Here is a 23330-nt window from a genome sequence, read left to right on the forward strand (position 1 = left end):
CCACAGAGTCGAACACGACTGAAGCGACTTAGCAGCAGCATACTGCCAAATTGTCTTCCAGAAAAGTATTTCCTACCCCTACCCCCTTGCTAACACCAAATATCATTTTTTAAAAATCATTGCCAACTTTATAGGCAGAATATTAATACCTTGTGTTAATGTTTATTTTTCTTCACTTGTGATAATGAACTTTTTCATGTTTCTTGACCCTCTCCATTAACAAGCACGAGAAATTGCAGAAAATGTAAATTTAAATTATTTTAACATGAAAAATTAAGCTAGCAAACTTGATTCAAAAGCACTTTATGGGCAGTATTGTAATCTGCATTTTTCAAATACCAAATGAAACTTGTCTTTGTATTCTGCATTACCATACCATCTCGCCGTAGTCATTAGCATTTCATCCTATTTAGGTAGTAATACAGTATAAAATCCAGAAATCCCACTTTAAAGGGATCAGAGATATTCCTCATAATTAGAAATTGTCAATTTAGCCTTAAGTATTTTGTTTTCAAAAATGTATTATGATAATGGGGAAAAATACATGCCATTATTTCTCATTTTTCCCTTGGTTAACAAATTAGGATACACAAAGCCTCAAATTACCTTTAAGGCTTATAAGCATTCATATCTTTTATCCATTAGTCGAGTTATTTCATAAACCCAACTGTGCCTCTGCAGTGGTTTTACACACAAAGAGGATTTTACCATAAAATGCTTGTGGTGTTTTATTCTCTTCTGACTTTGGGGTGGGGAAGGGAAAGATAGAGGTAAGCAGGCAGGGCTTAAATTAATTTTTTTGAGGTTGGTTTCAAAGTAGTATTCTGCATAGTTCTACAAAATGTGTGATAGGTAAACGGATGTACATAGTCAAATAATTTAAAGTTTAGTAGTGAATAACCAAGTACAGTAGATACTGTATTCTATATTTGTACAGTAGATGACAATGTAGCTAGTAAAAATCATGTTAAAGCAATAAAGAGCATTTAAGGACAGAAAAATGCTCATTATATGTAAAGATAATTGCAAGTGAAAATGCAAGTGAAAAATTGCAGGACACAATGTCAGCAGTTTTTTTCCTTCTTGTTTTAAGAGCATGGGTGTAGACATGACTGGAAGGAAAAATACTAGTATTTTTTTTTAGTTTTTATCTTTTAAATTATGAAAGTATGATAACACATTACGGGAGACTTGGAAAATACAGAACAAAGTTACATTAGTTCCCACTATATATTACAGTTATTTTTTAAGTAGATAAATTAAGATTTTTGGTTGGAATTTTAATATCAAACTCTCAAAATTAATAGAATGAATATACAGAGAAGCAGAAGAATATAGTAGACCTGGAAAGCACTGTGAACCAATTCAACATAATTAAGATTTATACAATTTTCACACAACAGTAGGATACAAATTCTATTCAAGTTCCCATAGATTGTAAACTAGAAGGCACTGAATATATCCAGAAACATAAAACAAGGTGCAAAAATTTCATAGTCTAAAGGTATTGAAACCATACAGAGTCTGTTCTCTTACCACTGTGGATTATGTTAGAAATCAATATCAAAAGATATTTGAAAATAAGTCACATATTTTTTAGTGTAATGCAACATTTACTGAGCGATGTCTTCAACTTAGCCATCAAAAGTCTCAATAAAGTTAGACTGAAAAAAAAACCCACAGAGGGTGATTGCAGAGAAGAAAGCATTTAAATGAGAAATTAATACTAGTATGTTTTGATGGCTATCTTGAGTGATTTTTTTTTTAAGTTTTTTCTGAAATTTGTAAATCATCAACAGTGACCACATTCTGTTCTGAGTAGGGAAAAGCTATCTTAAAAAATAAAGAAAAATTATATGCCATTCTAGAAACAAAATTTTGGTTTCTTGAAAGATCTGTGTTCTTAATTTTCTGTACGGTTAAAATTTTAAACTCTTTTCCATTAAAGAAAAGTTATTTGCTTTCTAAATAAAAATTACTAGATCCATTAACAAAAATTGATCATTTTAAGCAAGTGATGAATAGCAAAGTGAAAGTTAATGATATTAATACTTCATTTCCCATCCTTACCACAGTCTTCCAGAAGTAGAAGTTGGGTAACAAAAGGAGTGGTAAGCTCTTGAGTCAGTGGCAAGAGATGATTCAGTTTGTGAAAGAGGCATATTTCATAAGCAAACATTGGCCAAGATTTTGTTCAGCTTTATGTTCAGCCTTTCTTTGTAGCTGAAGAACTGAACTCAAGTCATAAGCTACTCAATAGGAGCAAAGCACCATGTAGAATGTCTTATTAGTCTTAAATGGAATTGCAGCTGTTTGAGAAGTAAAATGGTCCTGATAATTTTTTTTCCCCGTTGGCTGGGAATACTGTATATGGTTTTGTTATGACAAAGAGGAGAGAAAGACTGAATAATTGCAGTTATTAGGTATGCATGCAAGTTGAGTTTCTTTCCAGGCTTTGGGTATAAGAATGACTGTTTCTGCTCCTGGGGAAGTAAACTGACATTTCCTGATATTTTTGTTTGACTCTCTATTTCATTTTTGATACTCTAGAGACTTCAACAAAATGAAGAGTTTTTTTTGTTGTTTTGTTTTAATGTAATATTAGTTCCTTTTCTTTTTTTCTTAATTCTCAACACTGTTTTGTGTTGGAAATATGATCTGGGAGGATGGCGATATTACATGAGAATTTATAGGTGATGATAGACTGCTTTGCTGTGGGAAGTCTAGAAAAATAATGACATGTGGTGTCTAGAAGTCTTAATCTCTAACCATTAAGTCTAAATTAAAAGCTTGGCCAAAGCTACCAATGTTTGGTGTACCTGAAAAAGACTTCAGAAATAGAAAAAAGAATGGTATTTTTAAAGGAAGAACTGTTATATTTGATTGACTCTGTTGTAGGAGAATACATTTAAAATTGGTTGGATAATAGTGAAGAAATCCTTTGAGAGAATAGTTGAATTTGACAGGTTAAAGTTTTGGATACTGAATACAAAAAGAACTAAAATGAAACTTTAAAATCAGGATATAAAAATATTCCACTGTTCTATCATTTTTTGTTCTTGAATACATTTTTAAAAATGGAAAGTGTACATGGAGAAAAGTACACAGATTATGTACAGCTCAATGACTTTTCATAAAACAACACTCCCATATAACTGTGACCTTGAACAGATAAAAAAAAAATAGAACCTTTCCAATATATAATAACCTCCTTCATGCCCCTCTCAGTCACTACCTGCCCTTGGCGCAAAGTCAAGCACTGTTATGACTTACAATATAAAAGAATTTTGCTTGTTTTTGAACTATAAGTGGAATCGCCAACTATATATTCTTTTGTGGCTGGCTTCTTTTGCTCAACATTTTGATTATGACATTCATGCATGTCATTGTCTTTAGCAGTCATTTGCTGTTTTTGAATTTTAGTTTGGCAGTATTTTCCTCTTGTGTTAATGCTGCCCCTGTCATTTTAATTTAGGTTGTAATAATGTCACAGCTGTAGTATTTTAGAAATAAATAATAAATTACTTCTGTAACTTGGGGTGGTTGATTTCTTCTCCCACTTCTCCATGGAAATATCAGAATATCATTATTGGTATTGAATGAAAAAATTCACATTGAGACAATGAAGGTATGTTTTCCTCAACTCACTGATTTCCTGATTTGATGTGTAGCTTTTCTGACACCCTTGTTGAGTGATGCATTTTTATGTATATTACCATTTGTCATTTGCAGATCCTTGGAAACTACTTTCCTAGAAAAGCCAAAGCACTCCCCCCCCCCCCCCCCCCCCATATATGGCATCTGGGCTCTTGGTTCCCCTACCAGGGAATGAGCCTGTGCCCCCTGCCTTGGGAGCACGAAGTCTTAACTACTAGACCACTAAGAGGCCTGTTGAAGCATCTTTAACTGTTTTCTTTGCTGACTAACTTGGGCATTACATGAGGAAAGAACTTGCATAATGAACTAACAACACAGTTGATACATATTTTGATACATATTGATACACAATTGATACATATTTTAGAATAGGAATAGAAAGAATAAGGAAGATTTTAGTTTACTATTCAGTTCAGTTCAGTAGCTAAGTTGTGTCCGACTCTTTGCGACCCCACAGACTACAGCATGCCAGGCTTCCCTGTCCGTTACCAACTCCCGGAATTTACTCAAACTCGCGTCCATTGTCGGTGATGCCATCCAATCATCTCATCCTCTGTCATCCTCTTCTCCTGCCTTCAATCTTTGCCGGCATCAGGGTCTTTTCAAGTGAGTCAGCTCTTCGCATCAGGTGGCCAAAGTATTGGAGTTTCAGCTTCAACATCAGTCCTTCCAGTGAGTATTCAGGACTGATTTCCTTTAGGATGGACTGGTTGGATCACTTGGCAGTCCAAGGGACTCTCAAGAGTCTTTTCCAACACCACAGTTCAAAAGCATCAATTCTTTGGCACTCAGCTTTCTTTATAGTCCAACTCTCATATCCATACATGACTACTGGAAAAACCATAGCCTCGACTAGATGGACCTTTGTTGGCAAAGTAATATCTCTGCTCTTTAACATGCTGTCTAGGTTGGTCTAGGTAGGTCATAACTTTCCTAGTTTTGTTTTAGTTATTAAAATTTCTGTCCCTTAATTATAAAAACAGAGGACAGATCTTTTTGTATGTTTTTGGACACCAATATGCTAGTGGTATAAGAAATACAGAGTGAGTAATATAAAATGGAAACAGAAGATCTAAGCAATAGAGAATTGTTAGAACAGAGAAAAGTTGTTTGGATGGGATGGGAAAACCACAGGTAATTACCCCGGAGCCATTGATTTCAGATGGATTATTAATGACTTAGTTAAGTGCTGTGCTTATAGACCTAACAATTTGCCCTGGAGTGAGAAATCTACCTTGTGCAGTGGATTATGTTTAGAAAGAGTTGAGCCTACTAGATAGGCTTCTTTTGAGGAATTGTTTTAGGTGTTTAAAAAGACGAACCAACTTCGTGGGGACTGGAGCTACATCTTGTGAAAATCAATTTGTTCACTTCCTCCAGTCAACTAGAAAGGACAGGCAGCATGAAGAAGAAAATGCCTGCAGAAAAAGAGCTTGTTTGGGCATCTTTGCTGTGATGGTTTAGGAAATCAGCTTTAACACTGTACATGATCTTTAGTGGCTTACCATTTAGCATAGTTTTTCTTTTTCAGTTCATAGACGCTTTGTAGAAATGAGTACATTGTACCTAATGTACATGTGAGCAGTGACTTTACGGATGGATTTCATGATTCAAAACACGTCCACTGGAAGACTAGTTAATTGTTGGTATCACTGGACATTTTGGGAGACTTGTTTTTAAGACAAAACTCTTAAGGTGCCAGAACCAAGGAATTATATCTTATCTATAATTGGTAGGATGGAAAACTTGTTTGTCTGGTTTAAAGAAAGCTTTGGAAGAGTATACTACCTTAGTATATTCAGTTCAGTTCAGTTCAGTCGCTCACTCATGTCCAACTCTTTGCAACCCCATAGACTGCAGCGCACCAGGCTTCCCTGTCTATCACCAACTCCTGGAGCTTGCTCAAACTTATGTCCATCGAGTCAGTGATGCCATCCAACCATCTCATCCTCTGTCGTCCCTTTCTCCTCCCGCCTTCAGTCTTTCCCAGCATCAGGATCTTTTCCACTGAGTTACTTCTTCACATCAGGTGGCCAGAGTATTGTTGGAGTTTCAGCTTCAGCATCAGTCCTTCCAATGAATATTCAGGACTGATCTCCTTTAGGATGGACTGGTTTGATCTCCTTGCAGTTCAAGGGACAATCAAGAGTCTTCTCCAACACCACAGTTCAAAAGTATCAGTTCTTTGGCACTTAGCTTTCTTTATAGTCCAGCTCTGACATCCATACATGACTACTGGAAAAACCATAGCTTTGACTAGACGGACCTTTGTTGGCAAAGTAATGTCTCTGCTTTTTAATATGCCGTCTAGGTTGGTTATAGCTTTTCTTCCAAGGAGCAGGTGTCTTTTAATTTCATGGCTGCAGTCACCATCTGCAGTGATTTTGGAGCCGAGAAAAATAAAGTCTGTCACTGTTTCCACTGTTTCCCCATCTATTTGCCATGAAGTGATGGGACCAGATGCCATGATCTTAGTTTTTTGAATGTTGAGTTTTAAGCCAACTTTTTCACTCTCCTCTTTTACTTTCATCAAGAGGCTCTTTAGTTATTCTTTGCTTTCTGCCATAAGGGTGGTGTCATCTGTGTATTTGAGGTTATTGGTATTTCTCCCGGCAATCTTGATTCCAATTTTTGAATCTTGTAGTATATTAACTTATAGGAATTGCAGTATAGCTTAAGAAATACCTCTGTCTCATGAAACTCAGGCTAGTGGGGAGATTGATGACCTGAAGATAACATAAGGGAAAGAACAATTACCTGAAGATAAGTGGATAGGATCCAGGTGATAAATAGCTAATATTAATAGGAAAGGACAAAATAGTAATTAAGAGCTTGGGTTCTGGAAGCTTTACTACAGCCTTATGAATCTTGATCTACCACTTAGGCAGTAACTTGACTTTCTTAGCCCTGATTTCTTCGTTTGTGAAATGGAGATGAAAATCTTAGAATAGTGGTTCTTAAGCTTTTTGGTGTCAGGACTCCTTTGCACTCTTAGAAGTTAATGTTGATCACCCAAAAGCTCTTGTTTATGTGGATTATATGTGCATTTTATGTATGTTTAATTTCTGAATTTAATTCAGAATTTAAAACAAAATTTTAAAATACTTATTCATTTAAATATAGGAACAAACCCATTACATGTTAATATAAATATTTTTATGAAGAGTAACTATTTTCCAAATAAAAAATATTGATAAGAATGGTGGTTTTTACATTTTTCAAATACCCTTAATGTTTGGATTGATAAAGAGCTAAGTTTTCGTATCTGCTGCTTCTTTCAGTATGTTATGATACCTTTTGTTCAGTAGACTCTAAAGAACTTCAATGTTCGCTTCTGAGAGAATAAGTGAAAAAGCCATCTTAGTATCATATGTGTAGTTTTGAACTCATGGACCCTCTGAAAGGGGCTTAGTGATCCCCAGGATCCTCAGGGTTTTCCTGACCATTCACTTTGAGATGTTACCTTAGAATATTGTTTTGATAATTTAATACAATATTATTTATAAAATCTTTGCATAGTATATTAGTACTTAATAAATGCTTAAAAGCTATTAACTGTTGTTATCGTCATGGGCAGCATATGAGAAATTTTAAGCATAGTAAGTGTATAATCATATGTATTTTCTTAAAAGACTCACTTTGCCAGCATGGTAGACAATGAGGTAGTAATAAAGAAAAGTGGTAACATGGGAGGAAAGTTAGATTTTTCTTTTTTAAATTAATTTTTTTAAATTTTTAATTGAAGGATAATTGCTTCACATTATTGTGTTGGTTTCTGCCAAACATCAATATGAATCAGCCATAGGTATACCTAAGTCCACTCCCTCTTGTCCCTTTTCCAGCAAGTCAGCTCTTTGCATCAGGTGGCCAAAGTATTAGAGCTTCAGCATCAGTTCTTCCAGTGAATATTCAGGGTTGGTTTCCTTTGGGATTGACTAGTTTGATCTCCTTGCAGTCCAAGGGATTCTAAAGAGTCTTCTCCAGCACCGCAGTTCAAAAGCATCAGTTCTTATGGTCCGAGTCTCACAACATGGGTGAATCTCAAAAACATTATACTCAATAAAGGAAGCCAGACATGAAAAATCACATATTATAGTATTCCATTTATATGAACCATCCTAGGTATGTAAATTCATAGAGACAGAAGGGAGATTGGTGATTGCCAGGGGCAAGAAAAGAGGGAAATGAGGGCTGTCTGAGTAATGGGTAAAAGATTTTTTTGGTGGGTGATAAAAATGTTTTGTAACTTATATAGGTGGTAGTTGAAAAATATTGTGAATTTACTAAATGCCATTGAATTGTACACTTTGAAAACTCACTTTAAAAAATGCAGATTCGATTCAGTTTTTAAAAATGCATAGTATGATATTTGACACCTAGAAAGCTGTCAATAAATCTTAAATTTTATTGCTGCCTAGTGCACCTTTATCAGGAATTTAGCTGTGTGACATTGAGCATCAGTTTCTTCAGTTGAAAAATGAAGCTGTTGGACTAAAAGACCTCTCAGATCCTTACAGCATTAAAATTCAGTATTTTAAGGCATAGTATTTAATTCTTGACAAAGGCTGAATCATGGGGACTTCCTGGTGGTCCAGTGGCTAAGACTTCGAGCTCCCAATGCAGGGGGCCCAGGTTCGATCCCTGATCAGGGAACTGGATCCCACATGCCACAGCTAAGACCCAGAGCAGCCAAATAGATAAATTAAAAAAAAAAAGACTGAATCATGTAAGACTTCTTGGTTATATTGAGGATACTGAACGATATTCTGAGATCTCTGACAAGTCAACGGAGGGCATAGACAAGGAATATTCGGGTTTTGGCTGTGTAGAGACTGGTTTGGAGGGGGACGTGAGAAGAACTAGGGAGACCAAGTAGGAGGTCATTGCAATAGTCTATAGACTGTGGTGCTGGGACTTCCGTCATGGTCCAGTGGCTGAGAATCTGCCTTGCAATGCAAGGGACGCAGGTTTGACCCCTGGTCAAAGATCCCTCATGCCTCAGGGCAAAAAAGCATGCATGCTCAAACTACTGACCTGTGCACTCTGGAACCCGTGAGACACACGTAGTGCACGGAGTCCATGTACCGCAGTGAAAGATCCCACATGATACAATGAATATTCCACATGCCATGTAACCAAATAAATTGGAAAAAAAGACCATGGTGCCTCGAACTAGGATGCTGATAGTGTCCAGGGAGCGATGTCCTTGAATTTGAGAGCCACTTAGGACAAAGAATAAGTCTTGATTGATTGGCTATAGAAGATCAGCAGAGGTGGGGAGGGAGAGGGTGTCAAGGATGACTCCTAGACTTCTCCTCTGGGCGTGTGAGTTAGGGGCACACAGACAACAGTGGAGGCATGTTTGCTTTTGACTGAGATGGAATATCAGGGACTAGCTTCACCTTCTCACCTGAGACAGTTTTTTAAAAAACTACAGAAGATATGAACAGTGGTTTTTAGCACACTGGATGTCAGGCAATAAAAGATAGTGATCCCTGAGAGGAGGTCAGCGCTGTGATTGTCTCAGTTTACTGTTTTGAGAGTTTCCAGGCTGCAGTGCTGGGAGGGGGAACTCAGGCAGAGAGCAGCAGACTCCCTGAGTTGAAGAAACAGAGTTAGGAGTCTGGAGAGACCAAGGTAGCAAGAGGTCAGAGAACAGAGTACCAGAGGGGAGAGGGCGGCATGGAGAGAACCCTGGAGATCCGCAGAGGGTTCTGCTAAAGTAATCAGCTGAGTACTCGCCAGTGCAGTCTTGTGAGGAAGCTGTTATACATGAGGCTGAGGAGAGAGCCCCTCGAAAGGATTACAGGAAGGAATACTGGCTGGCACCACAGGGCCAGTGATAGTGCCTGCTCCCGCCAACCAGACGGCAAAATTCTCATCAGTCATAGGACTCAGAAGGGTTTGCCTCAGTAGTGGTGAAAGCGTTTGTCTTCCCTTCCAAACTTGACGTGTGCCACAACTAGAGAGCCTGCGTGCTGCAGCCCCTGAGCCCTAGAGCCAGCGTCCATGCGCTGCAACTAAGACCCGATGCAGCCAAGCATATTAAAAAGAAAATCTCACCAGACTGCACACTTCAAGTATGTGCAGTTCATCCTATATGAATTATACCTCACCAAGGACTGATCTGTCAATCAATTGATTGAACTTTTTCCCCTCTTCTCTTAAGGATCTCTTCAACAAAAGTAATTTAAAGTAACTAAAATGAGCCCATCACTGTGATAAAAATTGAGGCTGCAGCAGTAAGCAAAGCAGTCATGAGGAAGACACACATCAAACCGTTACAGAAATAATCTATGGTGAGAGGGTTGTGATGAGTGCTGTGAAGAAGTATAAGATTCCATAACAACAAATCTCTGTGAGACCTCTTCTGATCTGTAAGGGGTGATCAGAGAAGGAAGTCTTTTCTGAGGATGAGACAAAAGGATGCTACAATCTGTCACTAAAGCTTTTTTAGAAGGAACAATAGTGGAGGAAGATGTTTGTAAGGGAAGACAATGAGTTTGTTATTTTTTTATTTGAAGTATAATTGATACAATTTGTATTAGTTTTGGGTGTACCAAAACTAATAGTGATTCGGGGTTTTGTTTTTTTTTTTCAGAGTATATTTCATTATAGGTTGTTATAAGATACTGTCTAATTTTATGTGCCATACTGTAAATCCTTGTTTCTTATCTCTTTTATGTAGTAGTTTGTATCTGTTAATCACAGACTCCTAATCTCCCCTCCCCCACCCCCACCCCCCACCCCCCGCTTTGGTGGTAGCCACAAGTTTGTCTTCTATGTCTGTGAGTCTGTTGTCTTCTATGTCTGTGAGTCTGTTTCTGTTTTGTATACAGATTCATTTGCATTATTTTTTAGATTCCACAAATGAGTGCTATCGTACACTTTTTGTCTTTCTCTGACTTCACTTGGCATAACATTCTCTAGGTCCATCCGTGTTGCTGCAAATTATGACTGATTAATATTGCATTACACACATATACATTATGGGCACTGGGGTTGCTTCCATGTCTTGACTATTATAAATAGTGCTGCTGTAAACATTAAAGTGCATGTATCTTTTTGAATTAGAGTTTTTGTTTTTTTCTGGATGTATACTGAGGAATGGGATTCCTGATATATGGTAGCTCTATTTTTAGTTTTTTAAGGAACCTCTGTACAGTTTTCCATGGACTTCCCTGGTAGCTCATCTGGTAAAGAATCCACCTGCAGTGCAGGAGACCATAGTTTGATTCTTGCATCAGGAAGATCCCCTGGAGAAGGGATAGACTACCCACTCCAGTATTTTTGGGCTTCCCTGCTAGCTCAGTCAGTAAATAACTCGCCTGCAGTGCAGGAGACCTGGCTTCAGCCCCTGGGTTGGGAAGATCCCTAGGAGGAGGGCATGGCAACCCACTCCAGTATTCTTGCCTGGAGGATCCCCATGGACAGAGGAAACTGGCGGGCTGCCGTCCATGTGGTCACAAAGAGTCGGACACAACTGAGCAGCTAAGCACAGCACATACTGTTGTCCATAGTGGCTGAACCAATTTACATTCCCACCTACAGTGTATAAGGGTTCCCTTTTCTGTACATCCTCTCCAGCATTTACTATTTGGAGACTTTTTGATGATAGCCATTCCATCTGGTGTGAGGTGGTGCCTCATTGTAGTTCTGATTTGCATTTCTCTAATAAGTAGCAGTGTTGAGTGTCTTTCATGTGCCTGTTGTCTGTCTCTTTGTCTCCTTTGGAAAAATGTTTATCAGGTCTTCTGCCCATTTTGGGGGCTTCCCTGGTGGCTCAGTGGTAAAGAATCCACCTGCAATGCAGGAGACACAAATTCCATGCCTGGGTTGGAAAGATCCCCTGGAGAAGGAAATGGCAACCCACTCCAGTATTCTTGCCTAGGAAATCCCGTGGACAAGGGAGCCTGGCGGGCTACAGTCCATGGGGTCGCAAAAGAGTCAGACACAACTTATCAACTAAACAGCAACAACAGTCCACTTTTGATTGGGTTGTTTGTTTCTCTGCTGTTGAGTTGTATGAGCTGTCTGCATGTTTTGGAAATTAAGCCCTTGTCAGTTGCATCTTTTGCAATATTTTCTCCCATTTCATAGGTTGTCTATTTATTTTGTTGATAGTTTACTGTGCAAAAGTTTTTAAGTTTTATTAGGTCCCATTTATTTATTTTTGCTTTTATTTCTTTTGCCCTGGGAGAGTAATCTCAGAAAATATTGCTATGATTTATGTCAAAAAATGTTTCACCTATGTTCTTTTCTAAGAGTTTTATGGTGTCATGTCTTACATTTAGATCTTTATTGAGTTGGATTTTTGACATGGGGTTTGGCTTTGGGTGTGAATTCTCCATTGTGTAGGCTGTTGAATGCATGGGTGAGTGAGCAACCAGTGAAATAGGAGATGGAAATAGGAGTTTGGCTATTAAGAGGAAGAAAGGGTATTCGCAAGAGGAAGAAGTGGTCAAAGTTTCTTGTTTACTTTAGGACAGTGGACTTAGATATGTTTAAATTCTATGACAAAGATGAAAAGATGGCAGAGAGAGGTGAAAAGGGATAAAGTGTAAGCAAGGTCCCCGAGAGGGCTTGAAGTGTTAGGGTTTAGGGCACAGGTGCACCGGCCTTAGATTGATCATATGACTAGATCATACAAGAGGAAAGAGAGATGCAGATTTCTTCGCTGGTGGGAAGGTGAGAGAGTGCCTCTATGTTTAGATCACAGACATTCCTTTTCTTTCTCTCTCCACTTTAAGTTATATGTCAAGAAATGAAGAGTAATTAATTAGGTTTTTAAAATATTGCTTGTTTGTTTTCGGTTGTGCTGGTTGTTCATTGCTGTGCTTGGGCTTTCTCAAGTTGCAGGGAGCGGGGCTGCTCTTCTTTTTGGTGCACAGACTCCACGTTGCGGTGACTTCTCCTGCTGCGGAGCACAGGCTCTGGGCACACAGATTTCCTTAGGCGCAGCACATGGGCTTAGTTGTGGCGCGCCAGCTTTAGTTGCTCCGCAGCACGTGGAATCTTCCCAAACCAGGGACCCAACCCTTGTCCCCTGCATTGGCAGGCGGATTCTTATCCACTCTGCCACCAGGTAAGTCCTTTAATATGCTTTTAATTAATGCTGGATGGCATCCAAAAATTTTAACATGATTTAGACATTTTTTATTTTTAAGTACTCTGGTTTCTTGTTTGCCTATGCAGGCCATCCTGTAACAAATAACCAGTCCAGATCTCACCCCTCATTGTCCAGTGTACTTGGTTACAAACAATGGTGCCTCCCCTGGTTTCAGCAATCTTGAGAGTATTATACCTAATGTCAGCTTAGAATTCCTATATGCAGGAGTGCTTCTAATTGAGATTTAAAGGATAACCAAGAATAAAATCTGTTTGTATTTACACTTTTTTTTAAAGTAAAGAGAATTTTCTGGCCTTAAAGATCTCAGTTTGGAGTATCTTATTCTTTTCAAAATAACATCTAATGTGGGGAAAAACAGCTTCTACAATGTAAAAGCTCTGCTAGGTTTCCTTTAGAGTGAAATTGGTCTTACAGCATTGTAGAGAAGATTAGAAATGGTATGTGAGAAGTGCTTAGTATGTCTAGGTAAGCAGCTAGATTGTGGTGTAAAGATGCAACTACGTACATGGTTTATGTCATGGACTATAAGAACAAGGGATACTGCTTAGTAACTGAAAAGAATTGTTAAACAGTCATAGAATCTTTTTTGTAATATTCATTTTAAAAGTTAAATATGAACTTTATTATTTTTTTGCTATTATAAAACAGTACATATTCATTGTAGAAAATATAAAGAAAGCAAAAATCACCCCAAATCACAGCATCCTAAAATAGTAATCACTTTTAATTTTTTGGTGAACACTTCTCCAAATCCTGCAAACATTTCTAAGAGGTATTACACACACACACAGACACACACACACGCACGCACGCATATACATATATATATTTTTTTTTAAACATGCATGGTGTCATGCTACTCCTGTTCTACAACCTGCATTTTTGACTTAGTGCATTGTGAACTTCTTTCAGTACCCATGAAAACAGCAAAATCATCAGTTTTGTGACTGTGCAGACTACCATTATAATATGGCTCAGCTGATAAAGAATCTGCCTGCAATGTGGGAGAGCTGGGTTTGATCCCTGGGTTGGGAAGATCCCCTGGAGAAGGCTACCCATTCCAGTATTCTGGCCTAGAGAATTCCATGGAGTCTATAGTCCATGGGGTTACAAAGAGTTGGACATGACTGAGTGACTTTCACTTCACATAATGTATTTCATTAATTCTTTCTTTTTTTTCATTAATTCTTTCTTAATGGACATTTAGGCTGTTTCCAGTGCTTTACTAAAAGTAAATCATGCTGTAATAGCATCCTTTACTCTAGATCAAGTGACTGGCACATTAAAAACTTTTACATTTTGCCAAAGTGACCTCTGGAAAGACTTGTCCAAATCATATTTCTAAGAACAGTAAATGAAAGTACTTGTATTCCTATATCTTATAGCCAACTCTGGTTTTCCCTGGTGGCTCAGACGGTAAAGAATCTGCCTGCAATGCGGAGACCCAGGTTTGATCCCTAGGTTGGGAAGATCCCCTGGAGAAGGGATTGGCTACCCCACTCCAGTATTCTTGCTCAGAGAATTCCATGGGCAGAGGAGCCTGAAAGACTACAGTCCATGGGGTCGCAAAGAGTCGGACATGGGTGAGTGACTAACACATACACACACACAAAGAGCCAACTCTAGATATCATGAAACTTTTTAGTACTTGCCCATTTTATAGGTGAAAAATTTTGTTTTATTGTTTTTTATATGTATTTCTTTGATCGCTAATAAGTAAAGTTATGTTTACGGGCAGCTTGTTTTTCCTCCTCTTACAAGTTTCCCATTTAAAGGTGAGGAAACTGAGGTCAAAAGAAATGAAGCGACTTAGATCTCGATCATCCAGGAATTTAGTGACAGGATTGGTAATCATAGCTTGTTAGAGTTGAAAGGGAATCTTAGAGATCGTTGAGTCTCAACCCTCTAATGTTGCAGATACAAAAACAGAGGCCTAAAGATATTAGGTGACTTGCCTAAGGAAAACCACACAGCTCATTGGTGACAGAACCAGAAATCTGAATCATGTTTCATGAAGAGGGAAAGGCAAGTAACATTTTTGAGCCTGCTATTTCTTTTTTTAAAAATTTATATGGCTGCATTGGGTCTTAGTTGTGGCTTGCAAGCCCCGTGGTTGTTGCATAAGGACTTAGTTGTCCCACACATGTGGGATCTTAGTTCCCCAACCAGGAATCAAACCCGCATCCCCTGCACTGGAAGACAGATTTTTAACCACTGGACCACCAGAGAAGTCCCTAGCCTGCAATGTTTCTCACGTGTACTTTCTCATTTAATTCTTTCTACTATTCTTCTGTTATTCCAATTTGAATAAATGAGGTAACTGAGGTTCAAAGAACTTCAGTGATTTGTTCAGTCACACACTTAGTTATTTGCCAAACTGGACCTAGAATCCAGGTCTTCTGATTTTTAATCCAGGGTTACTGTTGCCTCATAGAGTAGTAACAATAGATGTGTTTCTTGGTTTCATTCAAATACTCATTTGATAAAATATTATTTGCCTCTTAGAAGCTTTTAAATAAAATTCAGCCTGTATTTAGTAATTCTTAATTGGTACTGGACACTAATCTGACAACGAACTAAAGGAACTGATAATTGTAAGCAAAAGCTAATCAGAAACCATGTCGAATGCTTACTGACTGGCTAGAACTGAGATCTCTGAGCTAGACATGACCTAAGTTTTGTATGGTGGTGATATCTGGGTTGAAAGTCTTATTATTATCTTAGAATTATTTTTATTCCATAGAGAATAAAATCTTAATATATAAATTGAAAATGACATTTGGGTTCTCTGAAGTGTAAAATGGATCTCAAATCATCAAGGGGTCAAACAGGAACAAAATCGAAACCTTGTCAATTGCATCCTCCATATCTCTAAAAAGATCTGTTAACCTTCATTTCTTGACAGGGCCCAGAATTTCAAAATCATATTAGAGCTAATTTGGTAGGGCTTCATCCCATAGAGATGCACAGAGATGAGTATTGACTTGTGTATAACTTTGTTGACACTCTTGGTTCATTCAATCATGTGGAAGTTAGCTGGTAAAATCTGTGTTCTTTGCTTCTGCTTTCCAGACAGATCTTGTGTTTGGGTTGGTGTTTTTAAAACCTGCTAGTTTCATGTAAGTAATTTGCGGAAAGTAGAAGAGTATAGCATGTGATAAAATCATTTTTTCCTTCACAGAGAATTTTACAGGCTTATAGAATAGAGAGGGCAACAATTAACTTACAGTATTCTAGTCTTCAGTACTAGGGATCTGTTAAGCTTATTATTTAAGAAACAGACATTATTTCTTGTCTTTGGTATTTTTCTGATTTACTTTATTGGAATAAGAGTTAAACATTAAGACTTCTAGATTCTGGTAAAGTTTGGAGGTTTGGTTTTGTTTCACCTTTTTGTTTTATTTTTCCCTCCCCTCTTGTAATCTTTGTCCTTAGACAAAAATAAAAAGCAAAGAGCTGGGTAGTTGAGGGAGTGGTAGAGGTAAAACTAGACCACTTTGAAGCTTATGCAGAAGTGGTTATATAAAGAGTATAGAGCATTGGTTGAGTCTATTGACAAGCAAGTATCACCAGAAGTAATTCTTATTCTAGTATCAAACATAATGGTCCTTTAAAATCTCTTTTGGAATGTTGAAAAGAGATCAAATGAAACCTTCAGAATGATTATTTATAGGGGAAGAAGAAAACTCCAATTTCATTCACCCATTGTAGCTCCACTTTCTCATTTTAATGCTCAGTCCACAGTGGCGATGGTAAAAGATGTCCTGCACCTGCAGAGATGGCAGTGGGAGAGGGGACATCACCTTTCCATTTATTGCTTGTTGCAGTTTGGCCTGTTTACAAATGGAATTGCTGTGTGGGTGCTTCCAGTGGAGAGTGAAGGGAATCAAGGTAGCAAGCAGCAAGAAAGCATTTACACACGTCCCGTGAATTGGCTAATTTTTAACATGCAGTTAGTTAAGAAATGATTACAGCCTGAGGAGTCATGACCTCAACTTTTCATCAGCTTCATTGGATTGTGCCTCAGTTTGGAAATGAAGGAGGTATGTGGGAAGTTTTAATTGTACCTGTGTGATTTATCCCTAGTCAGCTCTTTAATTTCTTCTGGCTGTCTGAGGTTTCCGACATGCTGTAAATTTCCCCAACTTTTTCATTATCTGCAATTTCTTTATGACTCGTGAATCGGAGTGGAGAGAGAGTGTGGATTTACAGCGGAGATAAACATGTCCATAAAGTCTGTATCTGTGTCAGTAATTGTACTGCTGTCAGTGACTGTCCTGTTTTACAGGCCTCTCTTGGGAAGGAAACCGGCTTCACTACCAGCAGCAGTGAAGTGCTTGCTTTGATTTGCATTAACTTACTGGCAGATTAAGTAGGAATGGTGGGGTAGAAATTGATATTGGATGTTGGCCTCTCTTGTTTGTTTGTTTGTATGTATGTTTGTTTAAGGTGAAATGACTTTGTGTTGGATAACTGTGTTGAAAATAGAACATAGACAATGTTTATTTCTTAAGTGCAAGTGCACTTATTTTTGGGTACAGTATGAAAAATCCTTTCTAACTTCATTCATTTTACACAATGCATTTAATGTGCTTTTCTTTTTCTGTCACTACTGATAATTAAACTTGGGTCTTTTTTCATCTTTCCATTTTCCTTTACTTTGAATTAAAACATGGGGTTTATCTCTTAGAACATTCATTCCTCTTCAAGAGTGGGACTAGCCAGAATCTGGATGATGACTACATCTGCCACGTCTTAATACTCAACTGTTGATGGTTCCTTCTCGATGGCTTGAAGTGGTGTGCTTGTGACCATTTGCTGTGAGAGAGGAAGTCTTAAAATAGAGAGGAATTCTTCTTATTCCTGTCTTCAAAGACCCTTCAGGAACCCTGTAGTGTTTTCTTTGTTATAGCAGTTGTGAAAAGAAACTGAAGTTAAGTGAAGCTCTTTTAAAATAGATGGAGAATCAAACATATACTTTTCTTTTTTATATTTGATATTTGAGCAGATTCCTCAAAAATAAAACTGTCCTTGCATATCCTGAGCCTTCTGTGAAACTTTAAGAGTAGCAGGTGACAGTACAGTCTAACAAAGAGGATAAGATGCGTAATAAAGCTCAACCTTCAGTCAGCCCATGAGCCCAAATAATATGGAACGTTATCTTGATAACTTTTATCGCCTTTAATTTCTCTTCCTTCTTCTGCTTGCATTCTTTTTGCCATCTTTCTACCAGCAAGTGGGAGAGGGAAGATTAAAGGAGATGCTATAACATGTAATTATTTGGCTTTTTTCCAGAAGCTGAAGACAATGGCAACCCACTCCATTACTCTTGCCTTGAAAATCCCATGGACGGAGGAGCCTGGTAGGCTATAGTCCATGGGGTCATGAAGAGTTGGATACGACTGAGCAACTTCACTTTCACTTTTCACTTTCATGCGTTGGAGAAGGAAATGACAAACCACTCCAGTGTTCTTGCCTGGAGAATCCCAGGGACAAAGGAGCCTGGTCATCTGCCTGGGGGTCGCACAGAGTTGGACACGACTGACGCAACTTAGCAGCAGCAGCATAGGGGAAAAGTATGGTTAGAGAAAACTATGGCTGAAATGAAATTTGAAATTATTTGTGGGTTTAATTCTTTCTCTCTCCTCTTGCCATGATAGGGTTTCTTCTTACTCAACAGGGAGAAACATCTTTGAGTGAGAGGAATAAGCTACTCAGACCCTTTAGTTACTATTAGTGAACTTGCCCTCCTTTAGAACAAAGACCCTTTACCACTCATTTTTGTCTTTCCCATCATGCCAAGCCGTGTTCTTCATGGAATAAGCTTGTGAAGTTACATTGTTAACTAATTCTAGTTTGGGAAAACATCTAGTATATGGCTTACTCAGTCCAACTTAACAAACACACTCACAATAACCTAAAACAACTGACCAAACAAAATTTCCAGTTATCCCCTTAACTTGGTGTTGTGTGCTGTGCTTAGTCACTCAGTCACGTCAGACTCTTTGCAACCCCGTGGACTGTGGCCCACCAGGCCCCTTTGTCCGTGGGGATTCTCCAGGCAAGAATACTAGAGTGGGTTGCCATTCCCTTCTCCAGGGGATCTTTCCTACCCAGGGATTGAAGCAGGGTCTCCTGCATTGCAGGTAGATTCTTTATTGTCTGAGCCACCAGGGAAGCCCAACTTGGTGCTGTAACATCCTATTTTGTTTAATGAGTGTAAAGAATTGTTTCCTTTAGTGAATGCAATATTGGAGGTGTTTGACATCCATTTTGCTGTTGGCCTTTATTTTTTATTTTATCTTTTATCCATTTTGTAGAGTCTGACTATAAACACATTGAGTTTGGACTAAGATAAGGAGCTTCATTCCTATGCCTGCCCAGTTAGTCAAAAGAAGAATGAGATGTCTAGCTAGGTCTGACCATAGAAATAAGCTTTCTGATAGCTCAGGTTGAAAGGCTTATTATTGCTAACAGTAGCTCCTCCCTGAAAATACTTAGTTTTATAGGTATAGAATTCTAGAGTTCTTCCTGGAACTTTGCAGAGGAAGCATTTTTCTCCTGGTTGAAGAGAAAATAGTTTATGGTTGTCGGCTTCTATTTCTGCTGCTGTTAGCTGTCAAGTTCGGTAAAAACAAGGGTTTTAATTAGCCAATAATCTCAGTGTTGGAACATAATGACATTAACAAAGAAGAGAGCAACACAATAAAAGATTAATTGAATATTAAGTTGTATACCTGCTATTCTCTGAAAGGGGTCCACAGCAGGGATTGGTAACATTATCTTAAATGTTTAGTAAACATAGGCACTGGATAGCATGGTTCAGTAACTGTCTTCCACTTGAAAAAGCACAGGCAGTGTCTTCCTCCCTCTCCTTAATCAGGAATCCAGGAGTAGCCAGGCTTGAAACTAAAGGGAGGGCTGGAGCATGATTGATCTGTTAACTGTTTGTAGAAAGGATAATTCTTAGGTGACTGTCCTCCTGTGGTGGTTTACTTTTTAAGATCCCAGACTTCCTTAGAGATGTAGGTTAAAAATAACTTATTTCAAAGTATCAAATAAATGAATATCAATATCATGAATATATCGGGAAAAAAGCCCCTTTCCATTAGCTTAAGAAGAAATTACATTGTCTTCTTTTCCTCCACTGGTTCATCATGAAAAAATTTTAAGCATCCACGGGCTCACCATAGCCATAGATATGAATATCGATGTGTGTATGTTTTTTTTTTCTCCTCTCCTTGAACTATTTTGAAATAAGTTTCTGACATCAGGCACTTTACCCCTAAATACTTTAGGATACATTTCCTAAGAATAAGGACCATTTCCTGTTATCACACCCAAGAAAAATTAACAGTAATTGCAAAATATCTCATATCCTTCCACATTCAGAATTTCTCAATTGTCTCAAAATTTTGTGTAGCTTTCTTTTTTTAACCAAGATTCAATGAAAGTTAAGGCACTGTAAATGCCAATACATTCTTGATAGAAGAACATTTAGTACTAAATTCTGCACACCAGCTTTTTAAAAAAAACTAGTTTTTTTTTCCCTATAATGAACATGTATTTACTCAAATGACTATCATTTTCCTCTAGAATATTGAGTTTCAAGTTCTCCATCTACATTAAGCCTGCTTTATCCAGCTTCTTTAATCTATTTCTGGTATTTTCCCCTTCTCCTAGCAGAATTAGCTGTAGAATTGATCTTTTCTCCAGTGACTACCTTACTCCACAGTCAGAGTAATATTTTTTAAACACAAATTGACATGGCCTTATTCTCTTCTTAAAACCCATCAATGACTTTTCACTGCTCTTGGAATAAAATTTTTTTAAAAAAACAAATCTTTACATTGGTGTTATAGCTCTGCATGGTTTGGCCTTTTTCACACCACATTCACCATGTCACATAATTCTTCCCTGTCCGAAGGAAACTCCTAAAGAGGAAAAAAGTGAGGTAAGAATTCAAGGAATACTTCTTGGAAGAGATGAAACTTAAGTAGAAGTTAATGGCTAATATTTGTAGTATATGGTAAGAAAGAAGACACTTCGGACTGAGAAGCAGTTTTGGGGTATGAGGACTGTGGTTGGAAAAGTGAGGAGTATCTAAATTATGGAAAGCCTGAGGAATCATTTTCAAAAGTCTAGCAGTCACCTCCATAGAGAATTGAAGGGTGTGGTGATGGGGCTGAGAGACCAGCTAGGAAGCTGTTGCAGTTCAGGAATTCAGTAACTGCTTATACTAGATGGGATGGTGTGAATGCAAAGGAGGGGACATATAAGAGATATTTGGGGGGGGGGGGCGGGAACTAGATATGAAATTGTAGTAAAAAACTGGAGAGACATAAAAGTAAAAACAATGTCAAGATTTTAAGCCACTGTGACCAGGAGAATACAATTTAGGGTGGAAGTGAAGTATACCTTATAAAACTTCAGTTTTGTTTGCCAAACTGCCATTAAGGCATCACTGAAATGAATAACTTTGCTATCAGGGTTATAGGCTAAAAGATTGTGGATATCAGGTCTATTAGTTAGGATGAAGTTCAGCTACATAAAACTGAAGCTTCTTTCTTTTCACTCCACTTTATTAGTACCTGGCTTCCATCCTATAGAAAATTCCAGCTTCCATCCTAGAAAATTCCATGGATGGAGGAGCCTGGTGGGCTACAGTCGATGGGGTCACAAAGAGTTGGACACGACTGAGCGACTTCACTTCCATCCTATAGGATACCTCATGGTCAAAGATGATTGCTAGAGATCTAGCCATTGGGCTTGAGTTGTAGGCCAGAAGAACGTGAGAAGCGAGAAAGACAAGGAGGAGTATCATACAACTACCTCCTTCCCTCTTAAGCAGCCTTCCTGGAAATCCCACAGAATTTAGTCATTTGAACTAACTGATGTGACTAGCTGCAAAAAAATGTACTCTTTTATCCTGGGCTGTAATTTTGCTGGGTAAGAATTGAAAGAATGAAAGTGAAAGTCATGTCTGACTCTTTTCAACCCCGTGGACTATACAGTCCATAGAATTCTCCCAGCCAGAATACTGGAGTGGGTAGCCTTTCCCTTCTTCAGTGTATCTTCCCAACCCAGGGATCGAACCCAGGTCTCCTGCATTGCAGGCGGATTCTTTACCAGCTGAGCCACCAGGGAAGCCCAAGAATACTGGAGTGGGTAGCCTATCACTTCTTCAGTGGATCTTCCCAACCCAGGAATCGAACCAGGGTCTCCTGAATTGCAGGCAGATTCAAAGTAAGAATTGGGGTTCTTTTAATAAGAAGGAAGGGGAGAAGTATTGGGATAAGCAACCAACATTCTCTGCCACAGGGAACAAGAGACCTGTGGAAGAACAATGATTGGTCAGTAGATGTAGAAGAACGCGAGGTGATGGTTATATAGAAAAGCTTAGAATCACTTTTTTGTGTGTGGATGGATGTTAATCTGTGAATTGGACTTCATTCTTATAATTTGTTGATTATCTTGTGTAAATTATAATCAAAGTTTAGGGAGTGATTCTGTTTTCTTTATTGTATGTTTGATATTCTAGAAATGAGTGAACACATGCCCAGCAAGTCTTTTTAAGAGATCTTGGAGACCTTTTTGTCTTTCTGAGGGGTGGTTTCCAAGGAAGTAAATAGAAGATCTCAACTTTTCTTTAATCTTTAGGAGGGAAATCACTCAAGAAATGGTCAGCATTTACCACTGACCATTTTTTAATAGTCAGCTTTTAATATTTATGTGCACTCAGCAGGTTCTGAGTAGATATTTCTAGTTATGAAACGAAACACTTTCCATATATTTACCAGGATTCTAAGATACAAAAAAAAAAAAGATGGTTTAAGTAAAATTTTGTTTTATACAATTAACCTGGAATGGCACCCCACTCCAGTACTCTTGCCTGGAAAATCCCATGGACAGAGGAACCTGGTAGGCTGCAGTCCATGGGGTCGCTAAGAGTCAGACTCGACTGAGCGACTTCACTTTCACTTTTCACTTTCATGCATTGGAGAAGGAAATGGCAACCCACTCCAGTGTTCTTGCCTGGAGAATCCCAGGGATGGGGGAGCCTGGTGGGCTGCCGTCTCTGGGGTCGCACAGAGTTGGACACGACTGAAGCAACTTAGCAGCAGCAGCAGCAGAAGTGACTTAGCAGCAGCAGGGAATCCAAGGGCTAATTGCTGTTTTCGCTGTGTCTCACATAGCCTTGATTATAATAGGCTATCATTATTATTGAGTGATGATTGAATTATTTCTAAAGCTTGGTATTATGTAGGTTCTGGGGATATTACTGTTTAACATAATAGAATTTGCTTTATAGCCAGTAAAAAAAAAAACACCTATAATGCCCTTTATTAATACATTACATGGTTAATGTAATATAATTATTATAATAAATGTGATATTAATATAATAAGCTATTTTCATAATAACTATATTGCTGGTTTAAAAAATAATCTAACTCCTAAGAATACTTTTTGGCAAAATACATAAATAGATTCATTTAGAAGCATTTTTTGAAAACTTGACCCCAAATACCAGATAAAGCTAT

At 38.1% G+C, this 23330-nt stretch overlaps 1 protein-coding gene across 13 annotated transcripts in view; it reads left to right on the plus strand.

Annotated features, from left to right (window-relative positions):
• The window catches only part of LIN52 (lin-52 DREAM MuvB core complex component), a 114860-nt gene that overhangs the window by 26963 nt on the left and 64567 nt on the right, over positions 1 to 23330 (plus strand). The window contains exons 7-8 of one of the 13 annotated variants that reach the window (XR_008699681.1): positions 16615 to 16830; positions 18083 to 20735. The exons of 10 other annotated variants lie outside the window; for them this stretch is intronic. Coding sequence is in view for 2 of the 3 variants with exons in the window: in XM_055538634.1 (XP_055394609.1) it covers positions 12511 to 12746 (236 nt within the window). In the remaining variant the exon portion in view is untranslated. 2 more of the 13 variants (XM_055538643.1, XM_055538634.1) reach the window with 2 other exon arrangements.

Source organism: Bubalus kerabau, chromosome 10 (assembly GCF_029407905.1).
Source record: "Bubalus kerabau isolate K-KA32 ecotype Philippines breed swamp buffalo chromosome 10, PCC_UOA_SB_1v2, whole genome shotgun sequence".
Lineage (NCBI taxonomy): Eukaryota > Metazoa > Chordata > Mammalia > Artiodactyla > Bovidae > Bubalus > Bubalus kerabau.